General features: G+C 42.9%; 3 protein-coding genes across 3 annotated transcripts in view; all 3 read left to right on the top strand.

Moving 5' to 3' along the window:
• Nucleotides 1-295: 295 nt before the first annotated feature.
• On the top strand, nt 296-5,658 carry LOC121680370 (PR domain zinc finger protein 12-like). The gene is made up of 5 exons (XM_042059729.1): nt 296-613; nt 2,267-2,457; nt 2,693-2,848; nt 3,196-3,310; nt 4,493-5,658. Exons 1-5 carry the CDS (start codon nt 394-396, stop codon nt 4,966-4,968), a joined length of 1,158 nt encoding a protein of 385 aa, XP_041915663.1. The 5' UTR covers nt 296-393; the 3' UTR covers nt 4,969-5,658.
• Nucleotides 5,659-7,226: 1,568 nt separating this feature from the next.
• exosc2 (exosome component 2) lies at nt 7,227-11,958 on the top strand. Its single transcript, XM_042059745.1, has 9 exons — nt 7,227-7,390; nt 7,809-7,910; nt 8,105-8,150; nt 8,231-8,320; nt 8,585-8,650; nt 9,785-9,853; nt 10,220-10,396; nt 11,357-11,485; nt 11,589-11,958. The coding sequence occupies exons 1-9, from the start codon at nt 7,269-7,271 to the stop codon at nt 11,667-11,669; spliced, it is 882 nt and encodes a 293-aa protein (XP_041915679.1). The 5' UTR covers nt 7,227-7,268; the 3' UTR covers nt 11,670-11,958.
• A 432-nt stretch (nt 11,959-12,390) lies between these two features.
• Nucleotides 12,391-17,814, top strand: part of abl1 (c-abl oncogene 1, non-receptor tyrosine kinase) — a 42,082-nt gene continuing 36,658 nt past the window's right edge. Inside the window, exon 1 of the mRNA XM_042059676.1 lies at nt 12,391-14,491. Within this exon, the coding sequence (XP_041915610.1) occupies nt 14,353-14,491 (139 nt within the window). The 5' untranslated portion in view covers nt 12,391-14,352. The remainder of the gene's footprint in view (nt 14,492-17,814) is intronic.

Genomic DNA, 17,814 nt, shown 5'->3' with positions numbered 1-17,814 from the left:
CACTCATGCGGAGAGACTACCCCCTTCTCCTCTCTCTCACACTTCATCCTGGCTCCCTCCTCTCTCTCTCTCTCTCTCTCTCTCTCTCACACACACACACACACACACTCAGACTGAGTGTGTTTGCATCTCACTTTCGTTCTCAGAGGGGGTGGCCCATACGCGAAGACGTTTTCTATAGCATAGGGGAGTGCCATTAATAACTAATTAGAACAGGGTCACGCCGGCCACATATAAGAGAACCTTGACTGCTGGAAGAGGTGCATTTTCGACCCGCGCGTCCTACTCACAGGAATAAGACTGTCACAGAGTTGTCCCCCTTTTAAGCGCAAAGGTATCGGTCACTGTTTTCTTTTTGCAAAACTATTCCCACTGAAGTGACTTTTCGATGCCATGGGTTCAGTATTGCCAGCAGAAGCTCTAATGCTGAAATCCGGATACAAATCTCAGAGTCGTTCCTTGTCTGAAATCATCACCTCGGACATTCTGCATAGTTTCCTCTATGGCCGCTGGAGAAACGTTCTGGGGGAGCACCTTTTCGAGGAGAAGACCAACAGCATCAGTCCCAAAACTGCCTTCACCGCCGAGGTCCTCGCACAGTCCTTCACCGGTGGTAAGTTGCCGTGCACTTTTGGAAATTAAATGCTTAATGTGTTTTAAATCTAACTCGAGCATATTTTGAAAAGAGCTTATATTTGCGTATAGATGTAGGCTAATGAACATACTGCAAATAAATATTGAGATTTTGAGAGCAAGCCATAGCCTACCGTGAAGAGTGAATTGCGTAAAATTGGTATGGTTATGGTATGGAAATACCGGACGTTTATTTGCACGTGATGAAATGTTAAAATAACAATGACATGACGCCCTATTTGTCACACAAATATCTTTCCATGTCAATCATTTTTCACTTTCATGGGAAATGATTATTATTGAGTCCAAATTGTTGTGACTGCCCTGTTTTACTTAAGTTCACCTTGTATTATCACTCCAGTTAAAGAAGTATGACCCAGTCCCTTACAATAATTGACTAAAAGAGCGTAAAAATGGCCCTTATATTTATATTCTGAAAAAAAACCTCCGTGGGGTCTTATCATCAGCGGGGCCCTCTGTCAAAAAGAATGAACCGAAAAAGTGAGAATTTATACTCTCCCACTGTTCGAGATTTCTTCCCAAGGTCCCCGTGACTTTCGCATTACTGTTCTCCAGCATTTTCCCACTTTGTCTCCTTTCTTTGCACCCATTTAGCGCATTAACCCATTTCGTGCTTTGAGACCTTGCATTTAGAAGCTTGTTAGGCGTGTAACTGTTGGTGACTGAAAGAAGAAGGGTATTAAATTCATTTGGTTAACTTTGTGCTTGACCTGAGAAAGTTTCCACTTAAACTGAGGAGAGAGAAAGGTTTCCTTTCTTTAAGATGTCCCGGGTTTTATCCCGCATTCATCAATCTCCGGACAGTCTCTTTTCCTCTGTTGGCAGCTATGGGGCTCCGGCGCTTTTCTCTTTCTTTCGCTTTAATAGATCGCTGTTCCTGCGGTAATGCGCCATGAAGGCTAATTCTATTACCATTCACAACATGTCAACCATCTAATCGCCTTTCCATTTTTTTGTTTGAGAAATTCCTGGGTCTTTTAAACAAGTCCTAGTTTCTTTCAGCGCAAATTTATTGCTACAAAGTTCTTAAAAGGATAATGAATTTGGAATTAGCCGTTTCTTTCCAGTTGCGTTTAATGAATATCATTCAGAAGCATGACAAATTGCTGGACCTCGGGTAATACGGGACCATTTAACCTCGGTTCGGCCAGTCTTTTTGGTGGAGATTTTGACATTAAAGAAATCCCAGATTGTTCTTTTCACGCTTTCAAATGAGGTTGAAAATGCTTTCTGTGGTCTTTTAGTTTTAAACAATGTAGTCCTTTTCAGCTATTTAATCGAATTAGATAGCGGCAAAGAGGTAATATTTCGTGACTGAAATATAATTGGGATGATTTGTTGTAAAATAAAGATTATGGCAGAACACCAGATAAGAAAAAATATATAAAAATTCATGTCGTGAGAATATAGGGCAATAGTTATTTTCAAGAAGCTTTTTATTTAATTTTATACCAAATGGTGTAGCCTAATCTATAAAGACAGCAGACATACTTTATCTAAATTGACCCAAATTACACTGAGAATGTGTTCGATAAATGAAATGTAAAATGCTTAGTAAACAGGACCTTAACTGTGCAGCTCATTAATATGTAACTCTTTTTGTTCTCTGCAGAGGTGCAGAAGCTGTCGAGTCTGGTCTTACCCAGTGAGGTCATCATCGCGCAAAGCTCCATCCCTGGGGAGGGCCTCGGGATTTTCTCCAAGACTTGGATCAAAGCCGGCACCGAAATGGGCCCCTTCACGGGAAGAGTCACCTCTCCTGAGCACGTGGATTTACTGAAGAACAATAATTTGATGTGGGAGGTGAGGCTCTCTTCATTTACGTGCACCTCGTTAGGGGTGATTTTCAAGCAGATCTACTTCAGCATTGAAGGGCAGCATTACTCGTTTAGAGCTACTATTTTTATAACTTTAAGCACATGAATGTTATAAGTATCGTGCAACTGTTACTTTATAGTTTGTATTCTTTTTTTGCATTCACACTTTGTGTGTGTCCGAAAGCATTCTTAACGTGTTTCTGTTGGTGCTCATCCCCCAGGTTTTTAACGAAGATGGGACGGTGCGCTACTTCATCGACGCCAGTCAGGAAGACCACCGTAGCTGGATGACCTATATCAAGTGCGCTCGCAACGAGCAGGAGCAGAATCTGGAGGTGGTGCAGATTGGCAGCAGCATTTACTACAAGGCTTTAGAGGTGAGACACGCTAATTTTAACTTCAACCTGGAAACGAATACACAGGGTGGGATTCTTCTGGGCAATGCTGCCGGCAAGCCAAAAGCTTCAGTCTGGCTGAGGGCTACATGCTGCCAAACCCTTGAACTGTAGCTTCATGATTGTTTCTGTGCCAGAATACCCAGTACATTTACTGGCTTCAGGGATGAATAAATCTAACTAAATCGAACCATTCACTGTTCCAAAAGCAGGGCATCTAAGAGCCTGAATGATAGTTCTTGGTTGAAATGGCATTGAATGCTTTTGGCTTACAGTCAGTCCAGTCAGATCTGTTAAATAATATGTTGCCTGTTGTTTTTTTCACACAGACTATCCCCCCAGACCAAGAGCTTCTTGTCTGGTATGGAAATTCACACAATACATTTCTTGGCATACCTGGAGTTCCCAACACAGAAGATGAACAGCAGAAAAAAAGTCGAAATGGTGAGTCACTGAAAAGATATTACATATAATGACTGTGTGTGTGTGTGTGTGTGTGTGTGTGTGTGTGTGTGTGTGTGTGTGTGTGTTTGTAAGTCTATGTAAAAGACTTTGAGAGAGAGAGAGAGAGAGAGAGAAAGAGAGAACCAGAGAGAGCGTGTCTGTGTGCATGACTGGTGCTGATCATTGTCAGTGTAATTATAAGGACAATAGGTGTTATTAGCCAAGGCGCTCATTACCTCTGTAAAGCTGTCGGATGTGTCTTACTGCACTCAGACCCCTGATGAGCTCAAGATCTATATCTTGTCTGTGCCTTCACAATTGGGCCCATTGACTGAGCTTAGTGGTCTTTGGTACGGATCACTGATCCATATCACCTAAACCATTCAGAAAGGGGCAAAAAAAGGGGGATCATATAAAGAAGTTTGATGGAGGTGTAGTTTATGATACATGACATAGGTGCATAGAGCAACAGTTAGTTAAAGCAACACTAACATACCTTAATATAATGTTTCCAAAATCGTTTCAGTGGTTCATGAACTCGTAACAGGGTGAACGGCAGTTCTGCATTCGCTTTGCGGCCCTCTATCGGCTATAACCACACTATGTAAGTTTGCCAGATCGGGTAGCGGATCTGTAGTTCGATGGAATGAGACATAAGAAACTACAAATTTGACTTGCTTCTGATGTCGCAATACATCATACTTTCATTAAATCATGCAACATACTCTACCGTGTCTGTGGACATCGTTATTCGCAAAGCCGGTGCTAGATAAACCAATCGCATGCGTGCAACAGAGGAAAAGTGCTTTAGTGTTGCTTTAAAAGCCAAAATGTGGAACACCTCTATAGATGGAGGAAAGTGCTGAGGGTTTAATTATGACAAGTGGTGAATAAAATGGTTTCAATGGATTTTTGGGAGAACCTCTTTGGGGAGACAATGAGTGTTACGTGGCTGGGGAGGGGGGGGGGGGGGGTCGTTCTGCCCTGTCGCCCACAGCACTTTGAAGAGCTGTCTCCAGGTTAGAGAGTCTGAAGAATAGGGTTTTGTTCAACTGGTTGCAGCATACGAAACATTTGCATGTGCAGTAGACTACTTGTGAATGCGTGTGTCCTTAGTACTTGGTTTCTCCACCAAGCCCAAGCCTATAACACCTCTATCTCTTCCTCTCTCTTCTAAAACAGAGGATTCACATCACAGCGACGGCTCCTCTTCCTCCTCCTCCTCCTCGGTGCCTGTATCCGCCTCAACGAGCCGTATGCGCTGCGTCATCTGCCATCGGGGCTTTAACTCGCGCAGCAACCTGCGCTCGCACATGCGCATCCACACGCTGGACAAGCCCTTCGCCTGCCGCTTCTGCAACCGCCGCTTCAGCCAGTCGTCCACGCTGCGCAACCACGTGCGCCTGCACACCGGCGAGCGACCCTACAAGTGTGAGGTGTGCCAGAGCGCCTACTCGCAGCTGGCCGGCCTCCGTGCCCACCAGAAGAGCGCCCGGCACCGGCCGGGGGCCGAGGCCAGCCACCAGGGCTCCTCTCCACCACCCCCTCCTCCTCCTCCGCATCCTTCTCATCCAACCCAGCAGATGGCGCCACCGCCTCCCATGCCCCACCCTGCCGTGTCCCTCATCCACCACCACATCCCTACCATGGTGCTCTGATAGACACATGGATGGTGTTTTTCGTTTTGTTTTTCTGTTTTCCTCTTCTTCTCCCAGACAAGTCGTCATGCAAAACAACACTGCACTTTACCGCTCACAGAGAGGAACACGCAAGGAGGCAGCACTCACAATGTGGGCTGGAGTCAGCCACATAGACACAGACTGTATCAGGGGTGAGAGAGAGGCGCTGATGGCGCTGAGCTCTCTCCATAGACTGCCTCACGAATAACCTCAATCACTTCATATAAAGTGGGTACATCATAATCAGTATGCTACTGTTTTTAAAATGACCAGGATCACAGGAGAGTTGAGAGAGAGACTCGGAGAGAAGATATATGTCTTTCAGTGAGTGTTGTTGATCCTGGATTTCCTAAAAAAATGTACAGTTTTAGCACTGTTTATAAAAATTCTAATAGAACATTGAATCAGAACGCACAGGATAACTTAAGCACAATCAGCCGAGTCCAGTTTTATATGGTAGCTACTTATTTAGGCATTCTTTTATTATGGCAAATTACAAAGAGTTTTAAAACTCGTATCCATAACGCAGTGTCGATACCCTGGCATCTCAGGACAAAGTTCTCATAAAAAATAAATCACTAATTAACACAACCTAAAAGCAGTTATAAAACATACTAAAAGTATTGAAATGGTCACTTTACTTGTGTTGAACATTGCATTTGATTTATTGTAAACAATGTATATATTGTAAATATGTTTGTACTTTCCTTGAATAAATAATTTCAACTGAATAGCAATGTTTTTTCCCTTTCCTCCACTGTTCATTACTAACCAATATCAACTCACAACGGTTGTCTGATAAAGTCAAACTTAAAATGTTAGGTTAATTCATTTCTCTCTGTATAATGGGAGGAAGTAGATCATCATACACAGTCATTATAGAATATGCATAATGGTTTGATATAACACAGACTAAATAAACACCTGTAAATCCTTAGTATTACACAAGATGGTATCTCAAGTTAGATTTCATTTCTCTCCAAGCTATTAACATGAACTATTTGAATGAAAATGTCAGGAACAAGCTACTAAAATAAACCAGCTTCTTTAACTGGACCTTAATGGTTTTAATCGTTTACTTTCACTGATCGTTGTTGAGTACAAGAAAGAGAAAATGTCCACAATGCCCCTAGTGTCTGAAAACAGTATTGTCTCATTTCTCGCCACTGACTGCTGAGATAAGATAATGTGAATGGTCTGTTACAGTTGACCACACTGTCAACCGTACAAATTCCATCACTTTTCAGTCTAGATTTCTTTGACAGCTCTTACATTGAAAATATTTATCAGTTAGATGCCAAATGTCCATCAGTTTTATGCTCTCTTGTTGCATGCGAGTCCACAATTTGAACAAGTTCAAGCACAACAAAATTAACTTCCTCTACTTAAGTTGACGGCAATGAAATATGAGACAGGAATAAAAATGGTAGTTTAGCATGTCTGGTTGTGTGTCATTAATTGAAACCTTAGCAGAGTGCCTGATTGGGGCCCCCAAAAAAGTGGCCTTGTGGTTCAAGTTGCCCCATGTTAGGGGTTCGTTAAGCTGCTTGAGTTTGTTGAGTTTGTTGAACCACTATTCTATAAAACAGATCTGAAAGTGTAATCAATAGTCAAGTCAACTCTATTTATAGCGCATTTCATACACAGAGGTCATTCAATGTGCTTTACATAAACAAAACCAAACAGGAATAGCTAATAAAAGCATAGAAGGGCAATAGTCAAAGAATAGTTTAAAAAGTAAAGAATAAAATATAAAAATAATAAGAAATCATAAAACACACTACAATAAAGTGTTGACGTAATTCATTCTGTTGATGTTTTTGGTGTTCAGAAAAGAGAATAGACTGGCCTGACTAGGCCTATGTCTACAATTCTAAAACCAGAGGATAGTTTGCCAAGTCACTATGATTAAGACATAGACATGGAAGTCCAAATACAAGATAAATTGAATGAGGAACATCCACAGATTATTTTCTTTATTTTCAGTTTTTAACAATCAACTGTATGCGCCCATTTAACCAAGCAGGCTAGGCCAAATAATTGTCCACCAGGTGGCACCAGATGCCATAGAATGAGCACAGATTACGCTGCTGTATATATTGGTCACATGGATTGGACATTATATTATATTCACCATAACTCAATTATATATCCAGAAAGAAATTGTGTTTTAGCTAATATCTTTGAATATTACGTTAAGCTTAAGCTACTTAGTTTGTAAAATCCTTTCTGTTTGACGTCATCAGCAAGCGCCACCAACAACATCCTCCTGCTGAAGCATGGCCGCGGACATGAGATTGCCCACTTTTCGGAAACAAGTATCTCTTTCTGGTCCAAAAAGTGCAACAGCCAGCCTTGTTGTTCCTGGAGATATTATTACATCAGACACTGGTTTTATGCGGTGAGTAATTTTAACATACTGAATCTGAGTTGTTTAAACATCCTAGCTTGCTGTTCGTGCGAACAGTAAAACCTGCTTTGGCTTTCATTCATTGACTGTCATCAGTAACAGTTATACTATGTTCTATTCCCCATTAAATTTCATGAGAATAGAGCTGTATATATTCAGAATACACAGCCCTCTATCACGATTTTCTGATTTTCGGTAGTTGTAAATACTAGTGTAAATACTGTCATAGCTCTCCGCGCCCTTCCTATTTTATATATTTTGTTCTGCACAACTTAACCAGTGCATAGCTGTAATTTCCACTACACTCTTTCCTTTGTGTGAGGATGGTTTGAGTTAGTGCAATCTGGTGGACTTAAGATGTGTCTGACAATGTTATCAATGATTCTTATTTTTTTACTTTGCTTTACAGGGGCCATGGGACATATTTGGATGAAGAAAAGCTCACTGCGTCTGTAGCTGGGGAGGTCGAGAGAGTTAACAAACTTATTTGTGTTCGTCCTTTAAAGACGAGGTAGGTTGATTCTAGTTCAGATTCCAGCAGATGTTTCAAATGGGAAAGGTACTTGCCATCTTGACAATGAAATGCTTGAGAACATTTGCATGACTTCAGTTCACTTTCAGTGTAGATACATTAACGATACTGGTTGGTCACAGGTCTTATATGAACCTGACTGAGGGTGAAATGATCATTTTATGTGTCCTCAGATATAATGGTGAAGTTGGCGATGTGGTTGTTGGAAGGATTACAGAGGTACAGTATGAATTGTGAGTCATATTCTGTAAAGAAAGACACTGTCACAGATACTCTGACGCCTGATTTTCCCCCTTTAGGTGCAACAGAAACGATGGAAAGTGGAGACTAACTCTCGTCTAGACTCTGTGTTGCTCCTCTCTGCTGTTAACTTACCTGGTGGAGAGCTGGTAGGTTTATCCAGCTGATGTATAGACAGAATTGATACCTTCATGTTACATGCTCACCTTATGTCTACCTGTCCATTTAATAAATACAATTTTGATGGAAATGGTTGACAGTCTAGTGCCCGTTATCTACAACATTTCAGATAGTAGGCCTAATACCAAAATATGTATGCAGTCCTATCTATATTGTTGGTACAGTAGCTTTTGAGCCCTGGTAGCTTAAAATGGCACCTATGCACAAAATATTTCTTTTTACTCCACCTTTAGAGACGGCGATCAGCAGAGGATGAGTTGTCCATGAGAGACTACCTCCAAGAGGGCGACCTCATCAGTGTATCCTTTGCACAGAATCTGGAATCTGACAGGAGCATCAGTGCTATGTGGAGATTGGCCCAGTTTAGGCTCAAGATTTGTGAGTTGTTGCCATGGTTGAATATTATAGATTTACAGTGAGGCTCATACGTTTTTGAACCCATGCTGAAGTTGACTAAAAAGAAGAATATAAAATCATCTTTTGGAAATTGCTCTTAATGCATTAAGGGAAAAAATGAGGAAATATCCAACCTTTGTGGTAAAATAGAGAACAAAGCAATCAAATATCAAAGGGGTGGGTTTTGTGAAAGGTTCTGAATGTCTGTTGTCCTTTAAATGTTGTATGACCTTAGGCCATCAGTGGCAAGGATGATGTTGCATTTAGATAATGAAGATGAATAGAAATCATAATGTTTATAAAGTTCCCTGTAAGTGTATTGGATATATGCTATTTATGCATTCATCTGTGGTGGTAGCTTCTCCAAATTTTCCTGATTTAAGGTCAAATGTATGTCTCAAATGCTACCCTTTTTCTGAGTCTTACTTTACACACTTGCTCAGAGGGTCCTCCTTGATCACTGAAAGCTGTCCTGATGCCATTAACGATACATTGATAGGTTGTTTATCCACAAGAATTCACAGTAGCATACATGATGTGGCATTTAGTGTGAACCATACTCTGAATGATGGCTTCCTTGTACCAAAGTGTTTGGGTGCTACAGTTCTCAATTGAAGAAAGAGGGCACCAGTGAACCATAGTGTGTTGCATGTAAATAATGAATTCCCATAGTCAATGTATTGAACCTCTTCTTGATTATTACACATGATGTATTTTACTTAGTAGTCAATGGCTTACCTTTGCTTGTAAAGATGCTTGTAAAGAACAAATAAATCAGTATAGCTTGTACACCAGCTTGTAAATAACTGGCCAAACTCTCACTCTCGTAGAGGTTTTGGATTCAAAGGCTGGATAGAAAGATCACTCATCACCATAATAGTCTAAAGTTCCTTCTTGTCAAATCAGCTGTCACAGCTTTGATGAGATGAAGTTTTATTCAAGTGTGGTCTTGGAAGCTTTTTTGTAGGTCATTCCTAATGTGAGTATTACCGCTGATTCAGATGGCCATGTTCTCCTTAACTCAGCTTCCCTGCTAGGCCGAGGTGCAGGCTGTCTTCTCTGATGGAGCCCTATCTCTCCACACACGCAGTTTGAAATATGGAAAGGTAAGGAACTATGCTTGTTAGGTTTTCATGCGTAGCAGCTGTGAAAATTCTGCACATGATGGCATGACATTTTCTTGTTTCTATTTGAATGTCCTGTAGTGGATTGTGGCTGAGCAGTGAATAGGTCAGTTTTAGGACAAAGAGAAAGTATGCACATCCAATCTTAGCAGCTGCTCAGAGAAGAGCAGGGAAGAAAAAATGTTCGTGCTGGCAAGCCCTTCACCAGACTGTCTGAAACCTTTTAATTTAAACTTTTTTTCATCGGTCCGCTCTTCCCATTAAACCGTTTTGAGCCATGTAGAGAAGAGCCAGTGTATTCGTGCATAACTATTTACAACGACTTTATCCTTCATCCTGTCTGTTTAGCTGGGCCAGGGTGTTCTAGTTCAGGTGTCCCCTTCGCTCGTGAAGAGGCAGAAAACCCACTTTCACAACCTCCCCTGTGGGGCCTCCATCATTCTGGGGAACAACGGCTTCATATGGCTCTACCCCACTCCTGGACAGCAGGATGAAGTTGCTGGGGGATACTACACCAGCATAGAGGTGAGAGCACTGGGTTCCTTAGAGTACCCTATTTTTACTGTTTGAACTCTATTTGCAGATATGGAGGTTGTAGTCATGCACAATTTTGTTCAATGCATGGCATCTGTTAAAGCAACAGTACGCACCACTTTACTAGTTCGTTTCAGAGTAAACAAACAAGCAAGCAACCTTGGTTTTACTGTTTGACAACTTGTGTTTACTGCTTAATGGACATTGTAGGCATTTTACACACAATTTAATTTAATGCAGTTCAATGTATCTGCATGTTAAAGCAACACTGTGTAACACTTTACTAGTGAGCTAACTATAAAATACATACAAACCCTTGTGAACACCATCCAGAGTGGTGTCTTTGGTTATCGTCAGCAATATCATGCTGTGAAATTGTTTCTTTAATTTTTGCGATGTGTTTCAGTTCGGAACACAGAACTACGTAATGCTGAATGGCTGGTGGGAAAAACGCATGTGTCTATCTGCCCTTCACATGACCATATACAATCAAAATGAAAATGAATACCAAAACTAGTTGCCTGATGAAGCATATACTAAATTGCCCTAATGTGCTAAATTGCCCTAAACTGCCTAATGTGGGACACCTAAGCTCCAGTAGGTGTGGCTCTTCCCCAAACTAATGAATGTCAGTGAAACTATGGGAAAGCCAAAGCTGTAGGGTCCTGTGATCAAAATTGGAAGTGAATTTAATGTATTGTCCTAACATCGTAGCATAATATAGCCTACTACAGATGTCCCTAAAGCAAAAAATGTCCCACATTAGGGCAGTCCACCCCTACCTTAAAAGGCGGTTAAGTGTTGCATCGTGTTGCTTTAAAGTGCTATTATGTATACTAGCAATATTTCAGAATTGGATTAATTGATTCTAGCTTTTTGGCATGCTATCTTACATGCTTGTTTTGCCTTTGTATCCCCCCCCCCCCCCCCCCCCCCGCACCAAATCCCCAGCCTGTGTCCCTGTCAGATCGGGAGGTGATATCTCGACTGAGAAACTGCATTCTTGCCCTGGCAGCCCACAAGGTCATGTTGTTTGACACAAGTGTACTGTACTGCTATGAGTCCGCCCTCACACAACAGGTAAATGGGTCTAGTTCTACTTAATTGAATACCTTCATTGGTCACACATTTAAACCCCTCTTCAGATGTATAAATAGGCTTCTCTGGATTCCATTGATTTTAGATTAAAGACATTCTGAAACCAGAGGTCATGGAGGAAGTTGTCTTGCAAACAAGGCACCGGCTAGCTGACCAGGAGGGTTGAGGCGCGTGACACATGATGGATGAAGTCGTGCCTCCTCTCGCACCCCTGACTGCAATGTTAAAGCTAAGGCTTTTCTGCATTCCAAGCCAGCTGACCAGTGATGACAGAAAAGTATTCACTATTTCAATACTGTAAAATAAGTTGAGTGGAACAACATATTTTGCCATTGATTGCTGTCATTTTGTAGTTGACATGGACTGTCATTCTATGAGTGATGGTGAAATATAATTTTTGTATGTATTCTTGTAAAAAAATAAATGCCGACATTTCCTGAGGGTTTTATTTCTGACATGATGTTTAGAAGGTGGCTGCAGTTCTTTTGTTGCATGTGAACATTTTTAGGACACAAACCAAAATAGTCACATTACATGTTGTTATCTATTGCATTGTCACGCAGTATTGCACAGAATGTTGGGAATGTCTGCCACTTTGTGGATTGGTGGGGTAAAAACTTGGGAAACTTGGGTATCATGCTTACATAATACGTATTTCTTCTGCAATGTATGCAGTTTGGCATTCCTAGGATTCCATAGCTAAGGCAATAACAGTAATTTGAAGACTTAGCTGAAGATCGTAGTGTGTATTTGAACGTTTAAAATGATTGCGTTTCTCGGGTGATGTACCATACTGAACCCGTAGTGAGTCAGGGGGAATTGCACGAAAAAATGTTCCTGGATCTGTTCATGTTGGCGCACGCACGCATATATTCTGACGTCAAACGTATCCTCCACTCCACCTTGCGTAGGGAAATATGGCGGCGTAGACGACGACTGGTTGAGTAGCTATACTTTAATTGCTCCTAAATTGATGAACGAGCAATGCAAAGTAGAAGGAAAACAACAAAGTGCAACGCAACTTGTGACCATTTCACATGTCGAAGGCGCCCTGAAAAAAGAGCCTGACAACATCGTGGCAAACTCCAGAAGGACCGGGTCAGTGCTTTGGTTGGTGGTCCGGGTTTTGGAGCCCGGGATAGAAGTACGAGAGACACGGAAGTTGGAGAAGTACTCGGGAACCAAGGGCTGGGTGTTTGCTGAGCACAAGCATGTTTCAGGTCATCACTTAGGAATCAGTCAAGGTGATAATTACTTGGTCAGTGTTTTGTGGTAACTTTGGGGGTATTTAAAGAGCTTCTAGCCAAATAGCACGAGTGAGCAGTTGCCTGTATGTACCCGAAAACTCGCGCTGTCGAAGTGCTAGCGATAGCATAATCGATAGCTCGAGGGTTCCAATAAGTGAAAGCATTATATTCAATAACACCATTGCGTTTTGATAAAGACTACTTGGAAAACTTTATGCAACAGTCATAATTCGATTGCAACGCTTCGTTACTTTGTATAGTGAATCTTGGCTATCGACATAATGTTTATATTTGGGCACCGATTTGATAGTAACCTAGCTTCTATGCCAGGCAACTCAACAATGCTAATTTATCACAAGTTAGTAAACTAGCCTATGCTTCTTTATTACTTGATATAACAATAAATATGTTCAGTATGCTAATTAGTCATACCCAAACTATCTGATCTGCAAACTATCGGATCTGCTATGCATATTTTATACCGTTAAAGATATACATTTTCCTCGTTAAAGTGACACGTTGTCTAAATGCCAAATAGTTGTGTTGTGGTGTTAACAATTGAGGAACACATCATTGTTATAGCTTTGCTATAACTTCTACAAAGTTAGTTCTGCCCCTAAAAGCCGAAGAGGAAATAACATTGAGTTACATCTACATTGAGGTCCAATACATTTCTCTATGCATTCCCATTAAATTACATTCTGTCAAAGAGCACATATCACACCCTTGAGAGTAGACAGTAGTTGAGTGTTATTTGGGAACTGACTAAGGATTGGTTACACCAATATACAGGTGTTGTTAGTTTACATCGAAGAACCAGGTTGCTTTATGGAAGATAGAAAGAATTCTGGAAACTTTAACTTTGCCATAAACTACATTGCGACCACCCAGGGATTCACCAGTCTTTTTGGTTCCTAGCTGAGCAGATTTGCAGTAAGGTATTTCTGACAGTAAAACCCTAACTAAAGTGCCTTTTTGCTCAGTCATTAAAACTGAAAGCTTATCATCTTCATAAATGAATGCCTTATTACAATGGTGGCATCCACTACTAGAGAATGCTGGTGGCATCATTTGAATGTTGTGTAGAAAAAAGTTCTATTAGCTAGTAGGACTTGACCTTGTAGGCCTTTGCCCTGCAATACTTTGAACACAAGTGCCTGCACCAGGTGTTCTACTGAGCCTGTGTCATTGGACAGTTTTGGCAACATTCACAGCAGTCAGCCTGCATATGAACTTAAGAATGGACCACTCTTGAAAAGCCAATGCATGAAGCAGGGGACAGGCTTTCACAGTGCTTTGGCTGCCGACTGAACAACCCCCTCAGTCATCGCCGCCGCCGCCACCACCGCCCACAACACCTCAGAGAGACTCTTCACCATCCCTGGCGGTGGGATGCGAGGCTAGTCCACCTCACTCTCAAGTCTGCCTCCCTCCTCACCGGCCTCCTCCACCACCAGTTCCCAGACTGAAACGCCCGAGGCCTCGGACCGACTCGGTGGACTTACCCACGGAGGGGCTCCCTTCCCCTTCCTTCCTGGGGGGGTCTGCTGCTTCCCCTTTCCCTGCTGCCTGCCCCGGCTGCAGGCCTGGGCCCAGGGCCTTATGGGGCAGCAGCCAGGGAAGCTAGTCGGGGACCAGAGGAGGACCAGTCTGCCGACGCTGCCCTTCATCAAGGGTGGGAAGAAGGATGGAGGCTCGTCGCGGCATGGGGCACACACCTTAAACGTCTTTGTTGCACACGGTAAGACACTCCGCCATCCCCGCTCCACTACTCACTGACCCACTGCAAAAGCTTCAAGTCCTCCTCACACGTTTTTTATTTTTTCTATGGAGTTGTCCGAGGCTTGCCGCTTTTGTTGTTGCTGCCTTGTCTGTCTCGGTTAAACAGTTTGGCAGGAGTGAAGTGGTTCTACAACAAAACAGAACCTCCCTCTGTGCCTCTGTGTGCAGTCTGTTGGTTTGGTTCTCTCTGCGGCAGTGGCCTAGGCTATCTCTCAATCTTCACCATAACATGTGTCTGTTGGTATGGGCACGGAGCAAAGTATGTATGGAGCTGTCAGTCTTCGTTTCCTCACTCAACCCCAACTCTCCAACTCCATCAGTCCAAGCCTGTTAATCTCTGGCCACTGTCTGCTGATGATATTGCCTGTGATGTGCTGCCGTCTTCGTCCACAGAGACAGCCAGACAGCAGACGAGATTAGGGCCTAGTTTGTGGTCAGCTGCTATTCACATTTAAGTTCAATATGAAGAAGAATGTCTGAACGCTATGTGTTGAATGGGTGCCAGAGATGAACTGTCTGATTCTGTGATGCTTGCATGCTGTTTTGATTATTTTTCCCTTTGGGAGAAAGATCATTTCAGACTCCCAGTTTTAACTGTTTGGGTATGTTGTCTCACCAGCTGCATTGTCTTGCATTGTTCTCTACGTCCTCTGGATTGAAGTACTGTTTACGCCATGCTGCTTTGGAAATGTGAAGGTTGTGCAGAGTGAAATATAATTTGATGATGTGCTACATGAGACTAACAAAATACCTCTCGATTTGCATTCAGTTGGCATATAGCTTAGTATGTTTTCTTGGATTGGCTAGGGGTGGTGTGCGTGTGTGTGTGTGTGTGTGCGGGTGTGGGTGTGTGTGTGGGTGTCTGTGGTGTGTAACTAAAGTGCGTGGGTGGTTTCATGTGTATGCAGCCTTGTGGAGTCCATGGTTTTTGTCAATTATGAACCAGCAGCCAAACAAGACTGAGTGTGCCGATGACTAACATCCCATGACGTGGGCTTGACCAGCGTTCCCCCGTATCCTGTCTTGTGTTGTGTTGTGTTGGAGAGGCTCCCAGGAGTGGGAGGAAGAGCGGCATCTGCCTATATTTGCCAGGCTGTGACCTGGACGTGTGCTGGGGGAAGGATAAGAGAGGAATCTTTGGTGCCTTTTTGAACGGGCTGACATGCCATCCGGGAGAGGGTGAAACACACACACACACACACACACACGTGCACGCATCGGAGTTCTTCCTCTTTCCATAACACGGATCATTGTCACGGCAAGCAGAGGAGCTTGGATTCCAGCTTGCGCAACAGTGGAGGGGGTGGGGGTGAGGGTAGAGACACAGACAGACAGAGAGACAAACACCTTGGTATGCATTTTGAGAGGAAGAGACCGAAACATTTTGGCATGTGTTTGAGTGAGAACAAAAATATATTCACAAGAATTTGAAAATTGAGAAATTGAGAATAAAACGCTGAAATGCATGTTTTGTTTTTTAGAGGGAGATAAAGGTGGACTGGGTCAGAGAGACCTAATAGCATGTGCTCGGATTTTAAAAATGGCATGCATTTTGAAACCTAGACAGTGAATGAACAGGGAAAAAAATAGACAGACAGTCGGATAACTGTCTGAAAATCAAATCTATAGATTAAAGGGGGAAAGAAGAATTTCAGCATATCGGCCCCATTTTGGAATCAGGACTTTTTTTTTTTTTGTCTGTGCGTGTGTGCGGGTGCATGTGTGTCAGAGATGGTGTGAGTGATGAAATGAATGGGTTATGAGTGCGGTTTTTCATACACTGGATGAGTTACCACAAGTGAAAGGCCTGCCTGGAAGCGAGGGGGTCTAGGATCACGTCTTGGGCTAAGTACCATGTGGGCTTTTGCAGGGCCTCCTATCCCATGACTCCCCCAGTTTTCGCTGTCTCTGCAGCGCAGGGACAAGCAAAGACCTGTTCGCATCGCTCTCCGTGTGTGTGTGTGTGTGTGTGTGTGTATATGTAAGCCTCGGCTCTCTCTACTGCCTGGTGTCTCAACCGGGAGAGTGCATTGCGATCTCTTGCAAAACTCTGAGGCCCTGCAGGTGTAATAGATTATAAGTCAAGTATGCCACTTTTATAAAACTTTATTGGCTTTACTATACTCGTCTTGTCTGGCCGCAGAGGAGCTTGGATGATATGTAAACACATAATTCATGAATAGAAAGTTGCTAAAACTCCTAGAATGTCAACTAAATGCCCAATACACTTCATTTTCAACCTTTTGACCATTAAACAGTCCATGTTTTTTTTTTGGCCATATACTGTGTGTGTGTACCATTGCAGTGTTTTCCTGCTGGTGTGTTGGTTGGCACTAGTGCTAGTTCTCTGGAAGCACCTCTGTAATGCTGACTACTAGTCTTCCAGGTGGCAGCAGAGGGCAGGCAGTCTCAGCAGCACCAGCAACACGACGCACGGCCAGTGACCAGAACAGAGCTGAGCAGAGCTGAGCGGCACCGGGGTATTCCAACCGAATACCTCTGGCCGATCTTCACCCTCATGTCTCTTTGTGATTAATGCGTGTGGCTGGAGAACTACTGCTTCAGCTCCAGGGCTTCTGCTGCAGAAATTGTTTTGTTGTCATCAGGTTTCATTGAGTGTTTGAGGTGTGTGTGTGTGTGTGTTGGGTGAAAGAAAAAAACCCACGACACTCAGACTCCTAGAATGCGGGGGCATGTGCCATGATATCATGTTAACCTCCTCGGATTCCTGTTGTTCCGAGTCCACGGCCTCCTCGCCGCCCAGCAGTAGGAACAACAGCAGCAGCTGCTGCACATGTATGGACCGTGGCAGAGTGGATGGACCCCAGAGTTTTTTTTTTTTTTATTATTGTTTTTTCTCTTTCTTTTTTTTCATCTTCTGGCTGGAACTTGTGGAATCTCTGCAGTCTAGACACCAAAGCTCCCCTGTGATTCCTGTGGGTGTTGAAGACGTGGGTTTATTTTCGACTTGGGGGAGTGGGGGTGGCAGGCACCTCATGGTTAGGCCGGAGGCGTCTTGTCTTGGGCCAGCTGCTGGGTCTCCTCTCCGTGGCTGGTGGGGCCAGCCAGCCGGCATGTGACGCCAACACACACCATCGTAGGTAGAGCTGAATGGGCGAAATGATCCAAAATACACATCGCAATAATTTCCCAGATAATCCTCACAGCAATCTCTTTTGTTGTCAAGTTTCAAAATGCTTTACTTGACAAAATTCTGTGAGGACAGTAAGCATCTGTTGTAAATATGATCTATTTAAACGTGCAAAGTTATGACGTATCTAA

This window comes from Alosa sapidissima, chromosome 13 (genome assembly GCF_018492685.1).
Source record: "Alosa sapidissima isolate fAloSap1 chromosome 13, fAloSap1.pri, whole genome shotgun sequence".
NCBI classification, from domain to species: domain Eukaryota; kingdom Metazoa; phylum Chordata; class Actinopteri; order Clupeiformes; family Clupeidae; genus Alosa; species Alosa sapidissima.
This window is presented reverse-complemented; position numbering and strand designations above follow the sequence as displayed.

Excerpts from the sequence above, each read along its gene's own strand:
- exosc2 (XM_042059745.1), top strand. The coding sequence starts at position 7,269 with ATGGCCGCGGACATGAGATTGCCCACTTTTCGGAAACAAGTATCTCTT. Across the intron at positions 7,391-7,808 it reads TCAGACACTGGTTTTATGCG|GGGCCATGGGACATATTTGG; the intron begins GTGAGTAATTTT and ends TTTGCTTTACAG. Across the intron at positions 7,911-8,104 it reads GTTCGTCCTTTAAAGACGAG|ATATAATGGTGAAGTTGGCG; the intron begins GTAGGTTGATTC and ends ATGTGTCCTCAG.
- LOC121680370 (XM_042059729.1), top strand. The coding sequence starts at position 394 with ATGGGTTCAGTATTGCCAGCAGAAGCTCTAATGCTGAAATCCGGATAC. Across the intron at positions 614-2,266 it reads CGCACAGTCCTTCACCGGTG|AGGTGCAGAAGCTGTCGAGT; the intron begins GTAAGTTGCCGT and ends TGTTCTCTGCAG. Across the intron at positions 3,311-4,492 it reads GCAGAAAAAAAGTCGAAATG|AGGATTCACATCACAGCGAC; the intron begins GTGAGTCACTGA and ends CTTCTAAAACAG.